This window comes from Petaurus breviceps, unplaced genomic scaffold (genome assembly GCF_028583685.1).
Source record: "Petaurus breviceps papuanus isolate PSGF00001 unplaced genomic scaffold, PetGlider_PUasm1.0 90617, whole genome shotgun sequence".
In the NCBI taxonomy this organism is placed as follows: Eukaryota; Metazoa; Chordata; class Mammalia; order Diprotodontia; family Petauridae; genus Petaurus; species Petaurus breviceps.
In genome coordinates this window covers 4,031,444-4,046,910 of record NW_027187287.1, presented here as the reverse complement: position 1 = coordinate 4,046,910, position 15,467 = coordinate 4,031,444, and the positions used below count along the sequence as shown (strand labels likewise).

The 15,467-nt window shown below is 48.1% G+C and overlaps 1 protein-coding gene across 5 annotated transcripts in view; it reads right to left on the bottom strand.

Moving 5' to 3' along the window:
* The window catches only part of AATK (apoptosis associated tyrosine kinase), a 224,685-nt gene that overhangs the window by 5,878 nt on the left and 203,340 nt on the right, over window positions 1-15,467 (bottom strand). For all 5 annotated transcript variants that reach the window (XM_069064086.1, XM_069064088.1, XM_069064091.1 and 2 more), the window contains 6 exons: window positions 12,575-12,659; window positions 12,214-12,335; window positions 6,909-7,058; window positions 3,169-6,073; window positions 2,611-2,761; window positions 1,770-1,991 (listed from right to left, as the gene is read on the bottom strand). In XM_069064086.1, the coding sequence (XP_068920187.1) occupies window positions 1,770-1,991; window positions 2,611-2,761; window positions 3,169-6,073; window positions 6,909-7,058; window positions 12,214-12,335; window positions 12,575-12,659 (3,635 nt within the window). The remainder of the gene's footprint in view (window positions 1-1,769; window positions 1,992-2,610; window positions 2,762-3,168; window positions 6,074-6,908; window positions 7,059-12,213; window positions 12,336-12,574; window positions 12,660-15,467) is intronic.

Below are 15,467 nucleotides of genomic sequence, written 5' to 3'. Positions count from 1 at the left end.
GCATGTCCACTTTGGTCCAGGAAACCTCAGCCCTTATCTTGAGGAACAGCTCTGCTTCCCTCAGAGATTAGAAGGTGACCCGTGGGCTTCCTCAAAAGAGATATGGCCAGGGATGAGGCCTAGGGTGGGAGTACAGGGGAACAGACCACTCTTTATGAGGTTAGTTAGGGAGGAGATTAGGTTCCAACAACTTGAGAGGAAGGGAAAAGAGAAGACATCTCTGGGTCCTCAGAGGAGAGAGGGAGGATTCAGTGGGCAGGTTACATTAGGACACCTGGATTCCTGCTCAGGCACTGGATACTTGGCACTGTGCCTCCAGAGCTTAGGACTGGCACACAGTAGGTGCTTAATAAATGTTTATTGACTTTTGACCCTGCTCCCAAAGTAGTCTCAGGCTGCTTCTCCATCCCTGGATCTTTTTCTAAGCTGGCTTCTTTGAGTTGGAGGCCAGTCAGAACCATACTCAGCACGATGATGTTATAAAATCTGAGAGTCGTGAAAGGGCCCATAGAAGCCATCTAGTCCAGCATCCTCTCTATGGCATCCCAGTCCCTTAGCTTAGCTTACATATATCCAAAGATGGGAAGCTCTCACTGCCAGATAAGGCATTGTGGGTCCGCTGTAACTATTAAGGTTCTTTCCTCTACTCTGAACCAGTCTACCTTTCTGTCTCCCTCTTTCGCCCCTACCATTGGTATCAGTTTTGTTTTTAGGTGCTAATGCAGACTAAATCAATCTCCCTCTCCCATGTCACAGGAAGATGCTGCATGAATTCAAGGCCATTTGCCCTCCTGGGGGTCCTCCTTCAGACATTGCCAGATACAAGTAACTACATATAGGACATAGTCTGTACCTTAAAGGCACATATGGAAACGTGTAATCTCAAGTCAAGGCAAATCAGAACAGTACAAAGAAGGCTGCGTTGGAAGACTCACCACCCCAAAGGGTGAAAGTGGGTTCAAATTCTGCATCTGACCTTTAGTAGCTAAATGATCTGGTGCAAGTTTGAGCCTCAGTTTCCTCCCCAGCAAAATCAGAAGACTAACACTTTCATCATATGGCTTTGTTGTGATGCAAGTACTTTGTAACTCTTAAATCTCCATAAAAATGAGGATAGTACCTCCTGACAGAATAGGGATAGACTCAGGGTACAGACTGAGGCAAATTTGTGGGGGGAGGGGATGCGGTCAAAGGGGGAATTGTTTTGCTTGACCATACATGTTTGTTACAGTGGTTTAGTTTGGTTTTTCCTTTTTTTCAAGTGGGAAGGAAAGAAGATAGATTTTCAGTAATTGAAATACATTTTTTAAAATGAGGATAATGGGACAGCTAGGTGGCACAGTAGATAGAGCACTGGCCCTGGACTCAGAAGAACAGAAGTTCAAAGCCAGCCTCACTTACTAGTTGTGTGACCCTGGGCAAATCACTTAATTCCAACTGCCTCAAAAAAAAAAAATGAAGATAACATGATGCAGTGGAAAGAAGCCTTGGCCTTGGAGCTGAAGGGCCTGAGTTCAAATCCTAGTTCTTCCACTCACCACCTGGGTGTCCCAGGTTAAACCCTTAATTTCCCCAGACCTCCTTATTGTCCTCATCTCTAAAATAAGATGACTGGTTTAGTTGACTCCTAAGGTCCCTCCCAGCTCTATGGTGACCCTCCTATGCCCCCTGCCCTGTGGTTTTCACACATCCCAGACCAGTCCTTGGTAGCAAGCTTTCCCTGTTCTCTTCTCTGCACCACCCTCACCCCCCTGGCCCTGGTTCCTCACCTCCTACAGACTCAATGTCAGAGTCAGAGACATGTGTAATGGAGAATCGGGAGACTGGGCTAGGAGACACAGTGAAGCGGGAGAACTGGACAGGCAGCACCTGCTTCGGTGGGGTTGCCAGGCTGGGCAGCATGGAGGCCGGCACTCCAGGCTCCGGTGAAGACACAAAAGATGACTTGGCTGGCATTAGTGGGAAGTCATCATCCCACTCGAACCCACCACCTGCAAAGAAGGCCCTGTCACATGCCCTTCCCCCCACAATGCCCAGGTCTCCCGAGTGAATGCCCTGGTCGGGGAGGGAGGGAAGAAAGAGCAAAGAAAGCACAAAGAGGCCTGCTGTGGAGGAGACCCGCCTCTCTCTTCTGCTCTCCCCGACCCCTCTAATGCCCTGAGAAGCTACTCAAGGCAATCTCATCAACCTTTAGACCTGAAGTCTAAGTCTTCTTTCTCTCTGATGGACTTTTGTGACTCCTCAAAAAAGAGAGGCCACAATTTTTTAAAAAATGACACTCAGAAGCAGAGACAGTTGGAATCAGGAGCTTCAGTATAGATGCCCTCATGGGCTGGGGCAACTGGAACCTAAAGGACCATAAAGGGTCATAAAGGACCATAAAGACAGTCAGAAAGGGTTACTTGGGAATAGTAAGGGAAAGATGAAATCACCACCCCAAAGGGTAAGAGTTAGTAGGGTTGCCTGGCTGGTAAATGAGGGTCACACAACATTAAACTAGGTGGAGGGCTACTTTGGGGACACAAGATTTCCTGTGGAAAATGGGGAAAAATCTACTAAGCATCACCCACCCCCTTCCCAGGCCAGCCCAGCCCACCCCAGCAGGCTCACTCTCTTCAGAGACAGTCCTGTCAGAGAAATTGTCTGCTGCACTGAGTTGGTCAGATGGGCCCAGGGCACTGGGGCTGCTTGACAGGAAGGAGGAAGCTGAGTCCTTCAGCTCAGGGAAGTGCTGCTCCCCGAGTTCTCTCGTGGGGCTTTCCTGGGTGTTAGTAAAGAACAGAAGTGAGTACATATGAGGTGCCCACCTTGCACTTCCTATCAGGGCAACTACTTCTATACCACCCAACCTCCTGAGGGAAAGGAGGGGGAAGTGGACAGTTACCCAGAAATCTCAAGGGGGAAATAGGCAATTCCCAGCTCTGGCAAATAAGAGGCATCCCACGGTACTCTCTCCAGCCCATGATCCGGATTTCTGGTATTGGGTTGAAGGTATGGAAGAGCTTTTACTCCCTCTTACCCAGAGGCGTCAGAGACAAACCCACCCTAGCTACACCCTCGGACCCCGTTTGTATACCAACCCAATGTCTCCATAGCAAGGACACAGAGCCACCTCTCCCTTGGCCTCCCAGAAGTACTGATGGGCACTCCCCCAGCCACAGGGCTTACCTGATCGAAGAGGTAGACAGTAACATCATCAAAAAAGGAGACAGCCTTCTTCTTTCGGTCCAGGTCCTCGCAGAAGGACTGGGACATGAGGCTGGGCATCTTGAGGAGGCTGCGCAGGTTGCGGGCGCTGTGGCTCTCGGCCACCACGATGGGCACTGCGGCTGGCTCCTCCTCACTGTCCTCACTCTGCTCCTGGATGTTGTAGCAGCACAACTCCTCATCGGATTCGTCGCTCTCCTCCGAGTCCTCCTCCTCCTCCTCCTCTGCCAGCCGGTTCTCCTTGGGTGCTGGGAGGTCCGACAGGTCTAGACGTAGAGGGGTTGGACGTGGGGCTGGCTTCTCTTTGGGGCCCGGGGGGATCTCACAGGCCGTGGCTTCCTTCCATTCTTGTACCTCTGCCCCAGGAACCAGGTCCCAAGTTCCTTTGTCCACTGGGGTGGGGAACAGGCCCAGGGCCTCCTGGGATTGGTGGCAGCCTTCCCCAACCCCAGTGTCCTCTGGACTTGGCAGGACAGATGTCAGGAAGAATAATTTGGATGGAGCAGGAGTAGGGGTGGGGGCAGCAGGAGCAGGGGCGGCAGTGGGGGCAGAGGTCAACACTTCCACTGGGTCCTTGGCTCGCTCTTTGATGGCTGGGCTGACTGTCACCTCTGGAGGGGGCTCCCCAGAAGGGGAATGACAAGGCTGAGCACCTGCTTCTTCTGTTGGTATTTCCTGATTGTTGGGAGAGAGCCCTTGGGGCTCAGGGCCCACCGGGCTGGACCCCCCTTCCCCAGCCTCACTGTCCTCATCCTCCTCCCTACCCTGGGCAGGTCGCTCTGTCTCTGTGTCATAGTCAGAGAAGTAGGCTGAGTCTCGGTAGGGGTTTTTCTCATTCAGACCATGCAGCTCAGCACTGATAGAGGAAGAAAGCCGCATCTCAAAGCCAGGGCTCTCATCCTCCTTTCCCAGAGGCCCAAAGTCCTCAGGGTCCCGGGGCTCATGGGGCTCTTTCAGCACAAACTCAGGCGACTCGTAATTCTCTGTGTCATAGCCACTATCTAGGGCCCGGGGTTGCCCAGTGGCAGGGTAGGACACTGTTGGGCTGTATATCTCCCCACCATCACTGGCTGTGGATGGGATATCCAGTGACTCCAGGGAATCTGGCGTTCCCACCTGCTTCTGCAGGGACCGGAATGCGGGGGTTGTGTCAGGCTTCTCGATAAGGAAGTCATTGGAAAAGTCTGTGAAGACACCGGAGGTGGCCTCGGTCGTGTCCTCATCCTCACTACCTGGCCCTTCTAGCTCGGGGAAGCTACCGCTGCTGTCCAGTGTCTGGTCTGGCTCATTGCTGTTACTCTGGCTACTGTCCCATGGCACAGGGGAATCTGGCTTAGGAACAAGGACAAGATTGCCTGCTGCCCTGGAGAGAAGTGGGGCTCTGCCTTGAGGCGGAGAGGGCAAGGGAGACTGAGTTGGAGAACTGGGAGGGACCATGGCTTCCTCCGGGGCTTTCTGATCAGCCCCATGATCTACACCCCTTTTCTCTACAGTTTCTATATCTAACATCTGTGAGGGAGAGATGGCGACTGGGGCTGGGTCCTCCTCCACCTGGCAGTGTTCAGCAAAGCTTGGTGGGCTCCCCAGCTTCTGCCCAGGTAAAGCTATCTCCAACCCCTGACCCTCGGGAAGGGGCAGGTCTGGTAGGCAGTCTGGGGCAGGCAACTCACACGGATCAGGTCCTGCACCTAGGCTCTCTCCTGATCCCAAGTAGGAGTCTACAAAGGGAGCAGCCCAGGAATCAGGGGTACAGCTGCTAATGACATTGTTATTGGCAGATGTGTTTGAGGTCCAGTGTCTTTGCTGGGCAGCCAAGCTTGCCTCCTCAGCACCCTCATGTTGGGAGCTGCTGCAGGGAAGACTCTCAGGCTCACCCAACTCTATCGCTACTGATTCAGGAGGGCTGCCAGGTGCCTCCTGGGCCCCACTCGGTGATTCCTGGGTTGCAGAATTCCCTGAGGGGGACACTCCCAGTGGGTCCTCAAAAAAGGCTTGGCGGAAGCCTGGAAGGCCCCAGTCTTTGCTGGAGCCATCCCTGCATTCCCCCAACAAACTGTCTTCAGTTCGTGAGTCCCCTGCAGGGGAAGGCTGGTAACAGAGTGAGTCTTTGCTACAGCTCATATGGGAGTAGTAATCAGGGTGATCCCAGGACCCTTCCCCACTGGGTCCTTGCCCCAGGAGGGGCTCCATAGTCAGTGACACAGTAGGGCTGCTGTCGGAGTCATAGGTACCCCCCATGGGTTCTTCTTTGTCATGCCAAGGGGTGGCTGCCTCAGGAGATGCCTGCTGGCACTCGGGGCTAGAGGAGCACATGGTGAAGTCTAGATCACAATCAGCCGGCTCTTCGATGCGTATATAGTACTCACTGCTCACGGAAGGGCTGTGAGCACTGAGGATGGGCACTACCCCAGGTGGCGGACACTCATAGCAGGAAGGCGAAACACCCAGACTCAGGTGGCTAGTGGAGGAGCTACCTGGGTAGTAGAGGTCCTGGTAGTGAGCAGCATGACGGGGGCTGAGTGTCCCTGCAGGAGTCTGGAAGGCCTCAGCCCTACTGGGTTCCCACTTATACTCAAAGTTGAGCCCGTGGCTGGTCTCCATCACCGTCAAGATGTCGTCCCCATCCGAATGGAAGCCATCCCCCGAGAACTGCTCCAGGAGCGGGAAGCTGGAGGACAGCTCAGCCGCACTCCCCAGGTGGCTGGCTCTGCCAGTCCCACTGGGCTTCAGGGATTTCCATCGTTTCTCAAAGTCCTCCTCGGCCTCTGTGGTCCCCTTGGCACATAGGTAGGACAGCAGCAGGTGTACCTCCTCTGCTGTGGGCCGCTGCTCTGGCTGGAGCCAGCAGAACTGCATAACCTCATACCTGTCGATCCCAGGGTAGAGATGGGGAGCTTAGGTCTGTCCCGGCCATAGCTCACTCCAGCCTCACCCTCCCACCTCCCAAGCCTCCTCACTTCCATACAGGGCCACAGGAAGCCACTGTGGCCACTGCTTCCAAATTCACCAAGTGGAATAACCCACCCTTGTCTGCCCAATTTGACTTAAAGTATTGCACTACTTATCCCTCAGTCCTCCCAGGCAGCCCGTCCTCTATTTCTATTGTATGTATCATATATCTAGAGCATGCCTACACATGTGTGTGTGGAGCTCGGTGCAACTCAGCAGCTCTGTGCTGGGATTATATCTTCCGAATCCTTGTATCCCACCCCCTTCACCAAGCTCTTAGCGTCACACACTAGACATGGTGCACTCCAAACAAAGAATCACAGAGACACAGGATGTCAGAGCTGGAGGCTATCTTAAAACTCATCTGGCATAGAGATCACAGAGGTAGCTGAGCTAGACTCCAAAGGGACCTCAGATGCCATCTAGTCCTTACTCTTTACGTGTTACAAATAAGGAAACTGAGGACCAGGGAGGTAAAGCAATTTACCCAAGGTCACACAGCTAGAGAACTAAGCCAGGTTACTAAGTCCAGCGACTTTGACAACCATGCTGGAAGTGCCCTAAAAGCCTATCTTCCTCTGAGTGGAGTCTCCAAGGGTGTCCAATCCTGAGGGAAGCTGAAAGTCAAGGCTGAGTCACCAATGGCTCAGGCAGGGGTCCATGGGAAATCCCAGCAGAAAGCCCTCCTCTGGAGGGCCTGTTTCTGGAGGGTATTCGGGGAGCAGGAGGAAGAGGAAAGGAAAGCTCCTCACCAGCGGTCGGAGAGGGACAGCTTCAACTGGGGCTTGGGTAACTTGAGCTGCTGCTCTTTGATGGCGTAGGTGAGCACCTGGCGGTCAGAGTAGTGGTGGTAGGGCTGGGCACCCAGCTCAAACAGCTCCCAGATTGTCACGCCCAGCGACCTGCAGCGGGAAGAAGGAGGCAGTCAGGGAGGCCACAAACCTCTCAGTGCACAGGCAAGAAACACAAAGAAGCAATCAGCAAGCTCAGAACCATCCTTCTCTTTCTACTTTTCCTGAAAAGGCTAAGTGATTGCTTGATTTGAGTAAAAAATTCTGCCCTGATCAGGGCTATGGAAGAAAAAAGTCTTTAAAATAGCCAGCATTTATTGCTTTAGTATTTGCAAAGCACTTACAAATATCATATCATTTGACCCTCACATTAACCCTGGAAGGTGGATTGTATTTTATTCCCATTTTAAAGATGAAGAAAGTGAGGCAGACAAAGATAATGCCTTGCCCAGAGTCTTACATCATCATCACCATCACTAACATTTATATAGCACTTATTATGTTCTAGGCAAGGCACAGGGTTAAGTGCATTACAGTTATCATTTCATTTGATCCTCACAACAATCCCAGGCACTAGGTGTGATTATTCTCTCCATTTTACAGATGGGAAACTGAGGCAAACAGACCTTTAGTGACTTGCCCAGGGGCCCACCCTCTACCTATGACATCAGAGAACCCCACCCAGGTAATTGTTTCAAGCCATAGAAGGTTCCACTGGGAAGGGATGTGGGACACCCAGGACAAAATGGTCTGTCTCTAAGATGTTTCCCTCATGACCAAAGTCCTATGATCTCATGAAGTTATGGGTTCTTGAGGGCCCCTGAGGAAATGCCTTGTCCTAGGTCACACAACCACTCGAGAGCAGAACCAGAACAAAACCTCAGGCTTCGTTTCACCTACGCAGTCAAGGCATTAACTGTAATTTTTAAGAAGCAAATCATCATGCCTGAAGGGTCATGGAGTAACAGAAGCTTAGATTAGATTTTAGAGATCATATAGCCTGACCATACCCACTGCAGAAATGCCCTCTCTATCCCCCATAGGTGGACATCCAATCTCTGCTTGAACCCTTGAGGGAACAGGGGTGTGCCTCCTCATTGACTCATGCTGACTGTTCCATTGCTAGAGAGATCTAAGGGTTTCTAAGCTTTTTTCTTATGTCGTGTTCAAACCTCCCTTGTTATATAAAGTCTCTTCGTTACGCCTCATTCTATATCATGGAGCAAAACAGAAAACTCCTGGTCCCTCTTTCCCAAAATAGCCCTTCAATTATTCAACATTTGTTAAATATCTCCTCTACGCATGGCATTTTGCTTAGCACTGGGAACACAAGATGAAGAATGACAGTCTTTTTAAACTACCTCAGGGAGCTTATACTTTTTTTTTTTGGAGGGAGGCAGGCATGGCAATTGGGGTTAAGTGACTTGCCAAAGGTCACACAACCATTACATGTTAAGTGTCTGAGGTCATATTTAAACTCAGGTCCTCCTGACTCCAGGGCTGGCGCTTTATTCACTGCATCACTTAGACACCCCAAGCTTATACTCTTAACAGGGAAGATACAACAGACACCCAAATAAGTATGATAAAAAGTAGAATGTGAAAAGTAGGTGGCACAGTAGATAGAGTGCCAGGCCTGAAGTCAGGAAGACCTGAGTTCAAATCTGATCTCAGACACTTATTAGTTGTATGACCCTAGGCAAGTCACTTAACCTCTCTCTGCTTCAGCTTCCTCAACTGCAACATGGGGGCAATAACAGCACCTTCCATTGTAGCTGTGAGTATAAAATGAAATAATACTTGTAAGGACTTTGTAAGTCTCAAAATGCTATATAAATGCTAGCTTTCACAATGATGAACGTTGATGATGAAGGCTATGTATGTTCACATGGGTTTGTCTAGATGTGGCTTTCATAGGGGCATGAATAAATGCATCTATATTCTCCTCTCCACACCCTTTTCCAAGGGAGACTTTTATTCTTTCCAGGAGAAAAAGTGGGAAATTGTTACCAGAGGTTGGCTACTTTGCTCTCCTTAGAGGGAAGGGGGGTCTAGAGTAGAATTTTATCTATTCAGTCTCCTCTCAAATATTGTTAACCTAGGGGAAATGCTTTTTTTAGGCTCGAGCTAAGTAGCTGATTGCTGTCCCTTATTGAAGGAGCATCGCAAGCTATATGTCCAAGGCTTGGCTCCCTTCTCACCAAATGCAGGTTCCATAAAGAATACACATAGCAAAAACTCATTGATCTAAGTAGATAGCAAAACAGATTCAGACGATGTGGGTGCTTGACTCTTCACTATCCTGGCCTTCACTGCTCTGGATACACTTTAGGCTGTCCATTTTCCTCTCCAAATGTGGTATTCTAATTCGAATATACTACTGACACTGATACGGCAGCCCAACATTAATACACTGTTGGCAGAACTACGCATTGGTCCAACCATTCTGGAAAGGAGTTTGAAATGAACAATAATGCGCCAGGCACATAGCAAGTGCTTTGCTATGATTATCTCATTTGGGACATCTTGGAGGTAGGTGCTATTATCATCCCCATTTTAAAATGAGGAAACTGAAGCAAACAGAGGTAAAGCGACTTGCCCAAGGAATACACAGTTAGTGTCTGAGGCTGGATTTGAACTCAGATATAGTGGGATGAATACTTCTAGTGATTTGGATTCTAAGCTTCTATTAACATTTCCTAAATTTGTAATAGTTTTTTTTTTTCAAAGCAACATTATAATATTATTGCTTCATATTAAGCTTGTGGCCAACAAATATCCCCAGAACTTCTTGCACCCAGGCTTGATGCCAATATTACATCTCTTCCATACTGTATTTGTGCAAGTGAATTTTTTAATCTAAGCATTTACTTTATACTTTTCCCTGATGAATTTCATCTTGTTGGCTTTCAGCAGTACTTAAACAAAGTGAGATAATATCAGTGATGACAGTAATTCTGTCATCTCTCATATTAGCTGGTCTCCCTTCTTTGTGTCATCTCCATGTTTGATATGCATTTTTCAATACCTTCATTAATAATCATTAAATATCATCTCTTCATTGATAATTAGAAAAACTCTAAACAGAATAGAGATAAAAACAGAGCCTGGTGGCACTTCACTAAAGACAGCCTTCTAGGCTGACAAATATTCTAAAACAGTAATTCTCAAAGGGTGGTCTGGCAACTGCTAAATGTACCCAGGACACTCTCAGGGGGTCATGAAATCAAAACTATTATCATAAAAAAACTAAGATATTTTCATTTCTAATTAGAAATTATTTTCATAAAAATACTAAGATGTTTTCATTTCTCTAATTTCATTCCAAACTATTTTCACAAAAATACTAAGATGTTTTCATTTTGAATATGGTAAATATCAATATATATAATCTACAAAATCAAAAGGTCTCAGGAGAAGTATTCAATAATATTCAAGAATGTAAAGGACTCCCAAGACACAAAAGTTTGGGAAACACCAATCTAATATAGCAACATATTTACCCAGCAGTTTATGCCTACAGAATGCCCCTCTCCCCCAGCTCCCACCTGAGATCAGGCCTCCATATAGCTTCCTCATCAGTCCCCCTGCCTCAAGCCTCTCCCCATTCCTGCCCATCCCCTACACTGCTGCAAAAGTAATTTTCCTTAGGTATAGATGTGACCATGTGACTCCCATATTCAATCAATTCCAGTGGCTTCCCATTGCCTTAAGGATAAAATGTAAACTCTTCTTTTTTTTTTTTTTGCCTTTTGGAGGGCAATTGGGGTTAAGTAACTTGCCCAAGGTTACATGGCTAGTTTTTGTGTGTGGGTGTTAAGTGTCTGAGGCCAGAACTGAACTCAGGTCCTCCCAAGTCCGGGGTCGGCGCTCTACTCACTGCACCACCTAGCCACCCCCAAACATAAACTTTTATGCTTAACTTTTTTCCTCCTTGTATTAGCCATATTCTGCAAACAAACAAGAAAAAGCATTGTGTTTCGTTTAGAAAGTCTTTCACTACCACCTGACCCCAAACTCTCTTTCCAGACTCAATGGACATTACTGCCCTTGCAGTATTCTTGGATTCAGCCAAACTGCCCTTCTCTCAGTCCCACACAACACTCCATTTCCTGTCTCCAAACCTTCTCACGTACCTGGAATGCCCTCCCTCCTCACCTCTGACTCTCTTCCTTTAGGTTGCTGCTCAAAAGCCATCTTTGGCATGAAGTTGTTCCTGATTGCTGGCCCCCTCCCAAGCCACCCAGTATCTGTATTTATTCACTTTACATTTATTCTGTATATATTTACATGTTTACTTGTGTTCCTTGCAAATAGGGATTGTTTCATTCTTCAAAAAATATTTGTTCCTTGATTGATGTTATCTCATTTTGGGGGTACAGCTCTAATCAATTATATCCAACTGCTCATTTTGCCCTTATTTCATCAGCTTATCCTATTGATGCCAAGTAGACTTGGTGCAATGATTTGCTAAAATCAAGCTACTTTATATTTGCATATATTGTTTCCCTGAGCTGCCACCTAGAAACCCTATCTTAAAAAAAAGACAATGAGATGAGCTAGGCATGACTTCTTCTTAGCAGACCCATTTTGGTTCATAGTGATCACTGTGTTCATTTCTGAATGTTTTTAAAAGATGTCTAACACTTAGCCTTGAAAATATAAGTGAAAACAGAACAATACTTTATGAATATGCTTACTATCTATATACTATGTACATAGAGCACCCCCCTACACACTTACACACACACACTCACGCATGTGCTTATGCAGACAGATATACACACATGGAAAAAAACACAAAGTGTATCTTGGAATCTAGGGGGACGTGATGATGGTAGCAGGTAGTGTCTCTTTTCCAACCTCTTTAAAGATAAGGTACTTGCACAGTTCGATCCCAGAGTGCAGAAATGTGTGAGTGGGTTTTGAGGGGAAAGGAAAACCCCAAACCCAAGCAGCCAAGGGTCAGCCCTGTCCTTTTTCTTCCCTAAATCTGAACGGGAAAAGGGGACATTTGGTTGGAAAGAACCTTTGATACCATCTTGTTTAACCTCCTTGCTTTACAGTGGAGGAAAACGAAGCCTAGAGGTGACAAAGTGACAAAGTTATAGAGGTTGTCTAGATCTCTTGACTCCTGGTTTAGTACTGTTGGTCTCCCTAAGGTCCTGGATAAAGCCGATGGGGCCTTTGCTCCTATGGTTGGAGGGAAGGAGGTCAGCTCCCGTTGCCACCCTGCGCTCCCTCCCCTCCCTCCACCCCCCCTCACCAGACATTGCTGGCCTTGGTTTGGTCCACGACAAGGAGGTTGCTGTGCACCTCGTCAATGAGTTCAGGGGCGATCCAGCGCAGCGGCACCCACAGCTGGTCGGCCGTCACAAAATAGTCATCCTGCCAAGCATGCACGGTCAGCACGAGGAAAGAATGTCAAACTCCATGTGGAAGCAGCAGAGCCCTCCTCCCCTTCACATGCCCCATGACCCAACCCACCTTGCGGAGAGGGGGAGAACCCTGCCTGACCCACTGCATTGAACAATCTATTGGAGAAATCATAAACAGTGCTAAAAACTGTGCATGGGGGAGGGGGGCAGGGTGCACCCTGGGCTCTCCCCAAACCCACATGGACTTACTTTGTACTTGCAGTGAGAAAGGCCGTAGTCCCCGATTTTCACAGTCAGGTCTGCAGTAAGTAAGCAGTTCCTCAAAGCTAGGTCACTAGATAAGGGAAATTTAGGGAGAGGGAAGGACAGCGTCAGACCAGGAGTCAGGAAAGGAGGACTCAGAGAGGTGGACTCAGATCTGGGCTGAAGAAGTTAGGCGGATGTGGGAGACCCAAGGGTGTTTCCCAAACAACCAGACCTTCCTTTGTTCACCCAACAAGGAAGAGAAAAGCACTAATTGCTTGTTTGCTGAACCTCGATGTACATGAGATGCCAGGAGCTTTGGCAGCAGCACCAGCAAGCTGTACTCAAGAGAAATTCCACCTTTGGGAGTTTCCCCAGGTTGTCCTCATACAAAGTGACTTTCTATGTAAGCTGCTAGGTGGTATGGTGGTCAGAGTGCTGAATTTTGAGTCAGGAGACCTGAATTCAAATCCTGCCTCAGACATATACTAGCTGTGTGATCCTGGGCAAGGCCCTCTCAGCCTCAGTTTCTTTATCTGTAAAATGGAGATAAAGCCACTTTCTGCATAGGGTTATTGTGAGGATCAGATGAAATAACATATGTACTTTATAAAATACTTTATAAACCTTGAAGTGTTATGTAAATGCTAACTAAAATGCTATTTTTATTACTATCATTTTCATTATTATTTTTGTTCAGAACAAAAGATGGAGAAAGCAGAATTGAGGAGAGGAGGAGGATGAGGAGGAGGAAGAAGAAGAAAAGGAGGAGGAGGAAGAAGAGGAGGAAGAGGAGGAGAAGGAACAAATGCCAAATGAGATGTTCAGCATCCATTGATTCCCATTATTCAGGTTTTGTGGCCTGCTCAGCTGTACCTGGTCTCTGCCTGCCCTTTGGCCATGGCACTGTTCATTTACTCAGGCAAAATGGAAAAGAGGGAAGAAAAGCAGGAAGGCAGGAAGGGAAGGCAGGAAGGAAGGAAGGAAGGAAGGCAGGAAGGCAGGAAGGAAGGAAGGAAGGAAGGAAGGAAGGAAGGAAGGAGGGAGGGAGGGAGGGAGGGAGGGAAGGAAGGAAGGAAGAATGAAAGGAAGGAAAGGGGGAGGGAGGGAGGAAGGAAGGAAGGAAGGAAGGAAGGAAGGAAGGAAGGAAGGAAGGAAGGAAGGAAGGAAGGAAGGAAGGAAGGAAGGAAGGAAGGAAGGAAAGTGAATTTAAAATTTGTTCAGTTTACTCTCCTATGAAATGGACCCATAGGAGAGGAGGCTAAGATTACTCAGGAAAAGTGGGCTCCCCCTGCTGCCCCCGGCCAAAACCAGTTTGTTTGCAAACGAATGTCTATAGTGGTCTGGGTCCTAGGCTCCAAGCTTTTCACTGACAAAACTGGATGACTTTTCATTCTCATTTAAACATTTAAATGGAAAATAGGGGCGGCCAGGTAGCACAGCGAGTAAGAGCATCGGCCCCAGAGTCGGGATGACCTGGGATCGAATCCGGGCTCAGACACTTAGCACCCACCCAGAAACACCTGGCCGTGTAACCTTGAGCAAGTTACTTAACCCCAATTGCTTGGGGGTGGCCAGGTGGCACAGTGAGTAAGAGCACTGGGATTGAATCCGGGCTCTGATACTTAGCACCACACCTAGAAATAACTGTCAGTGTAACCCCAATTGCTTTTAAAAAAATAAAATAAAATAAAATAAATGCAAAATAATACAACAAACATTGATTGTCCCCATGGCTGATCATGTGGTAGGCCTCTAGCTCAGTTCTCCCTCCCCTGCTCCTATCCCTAGCCTGCCCTGTGGCCAAGGCTCCTGAAAGCTGCCTGGTATCCTGGAAGGACTTTCCCCCTTGGTTGGTGCAGGAGTCCCAGTCCCAGCAATGGGACCTACTTCTTCCCTTGTCCTGGTCACAAACACCTCTGCCTGTAACTCCCTCCCCTTCTCCCTATCTGACAGAATCCAAACTTGCTGAATAGCCAGAAATATAAAGAAAAGAAACCAAGACAGTGGGGGGGGGGGGAAGCAGCAAGATGAGAACCCTCCATAAGAAGAATAATTCCTTGGGGAGGCTAGGTGGCACACTGAGTAGAGCACCGGTCCTGGAGTCAAGAGGACCTGAGTTCAAATCCGGACTCAGACACTTAACATAAATACTAGCTGTTTGATCTTGGGCAAGTCACTTAACCCCAATTGCCCTCCAAATTGCAAAAAAAAAGAAGAAGAAGAAGAATTCCTATTTATACCGTATTTTCTTTTTCTAGAGCACATATCTCACTTATATCCCCATCCCCCAACAACTTCCCTGGGAGAACAGAGATAATTATCTCCATTTTGCAGATGGGCAAAATGAGACCTGAAGAAGTTAAGCCCTCACAAAATGAGGGAACAACACCTAGGCTCTTTCCAGCAGACCACCCTGCCTACAGACAGAAGTGGGATTGGGAAGCAATCCCCTAGGAAACAAAGGCAGGGACCTAGCCCTGGGGCAGCTCCATCAGTATTTCGTTTTTTTTTTTTTTCCCAGACTGTCCTGAAAATATATACAAGATGGATCCACATCAGAAAGTGAGGAAAGGATATTTGAGGAGGGGGAGGAGGAAGAGAATAAGGAGTAAGAGGAGGAGGAGGAGGAAGAGGAAGAAAAGGAGGAAGAGAAAGGGGAGAAGGAGCAAATGCCAAATGAGATGTTCAGCATCCATTGATTCCCATTATTCAGGCTTTGCGGCCTGCTCAGATGTACCTGGTCTCTGCCTGCCTTTCAGCCATGGCACTGTTCATTTACTCAGGCAAAATGGAAAAGAAGGAAGGAAAGCAGGAAGGTGGGAGGGAAGGAAGAAAAGCAGAAAGGCAGGAAGGGAAAGGAAGGGAAGGGAAGGGAAGGGAAGGGAAGGGAAGGGAA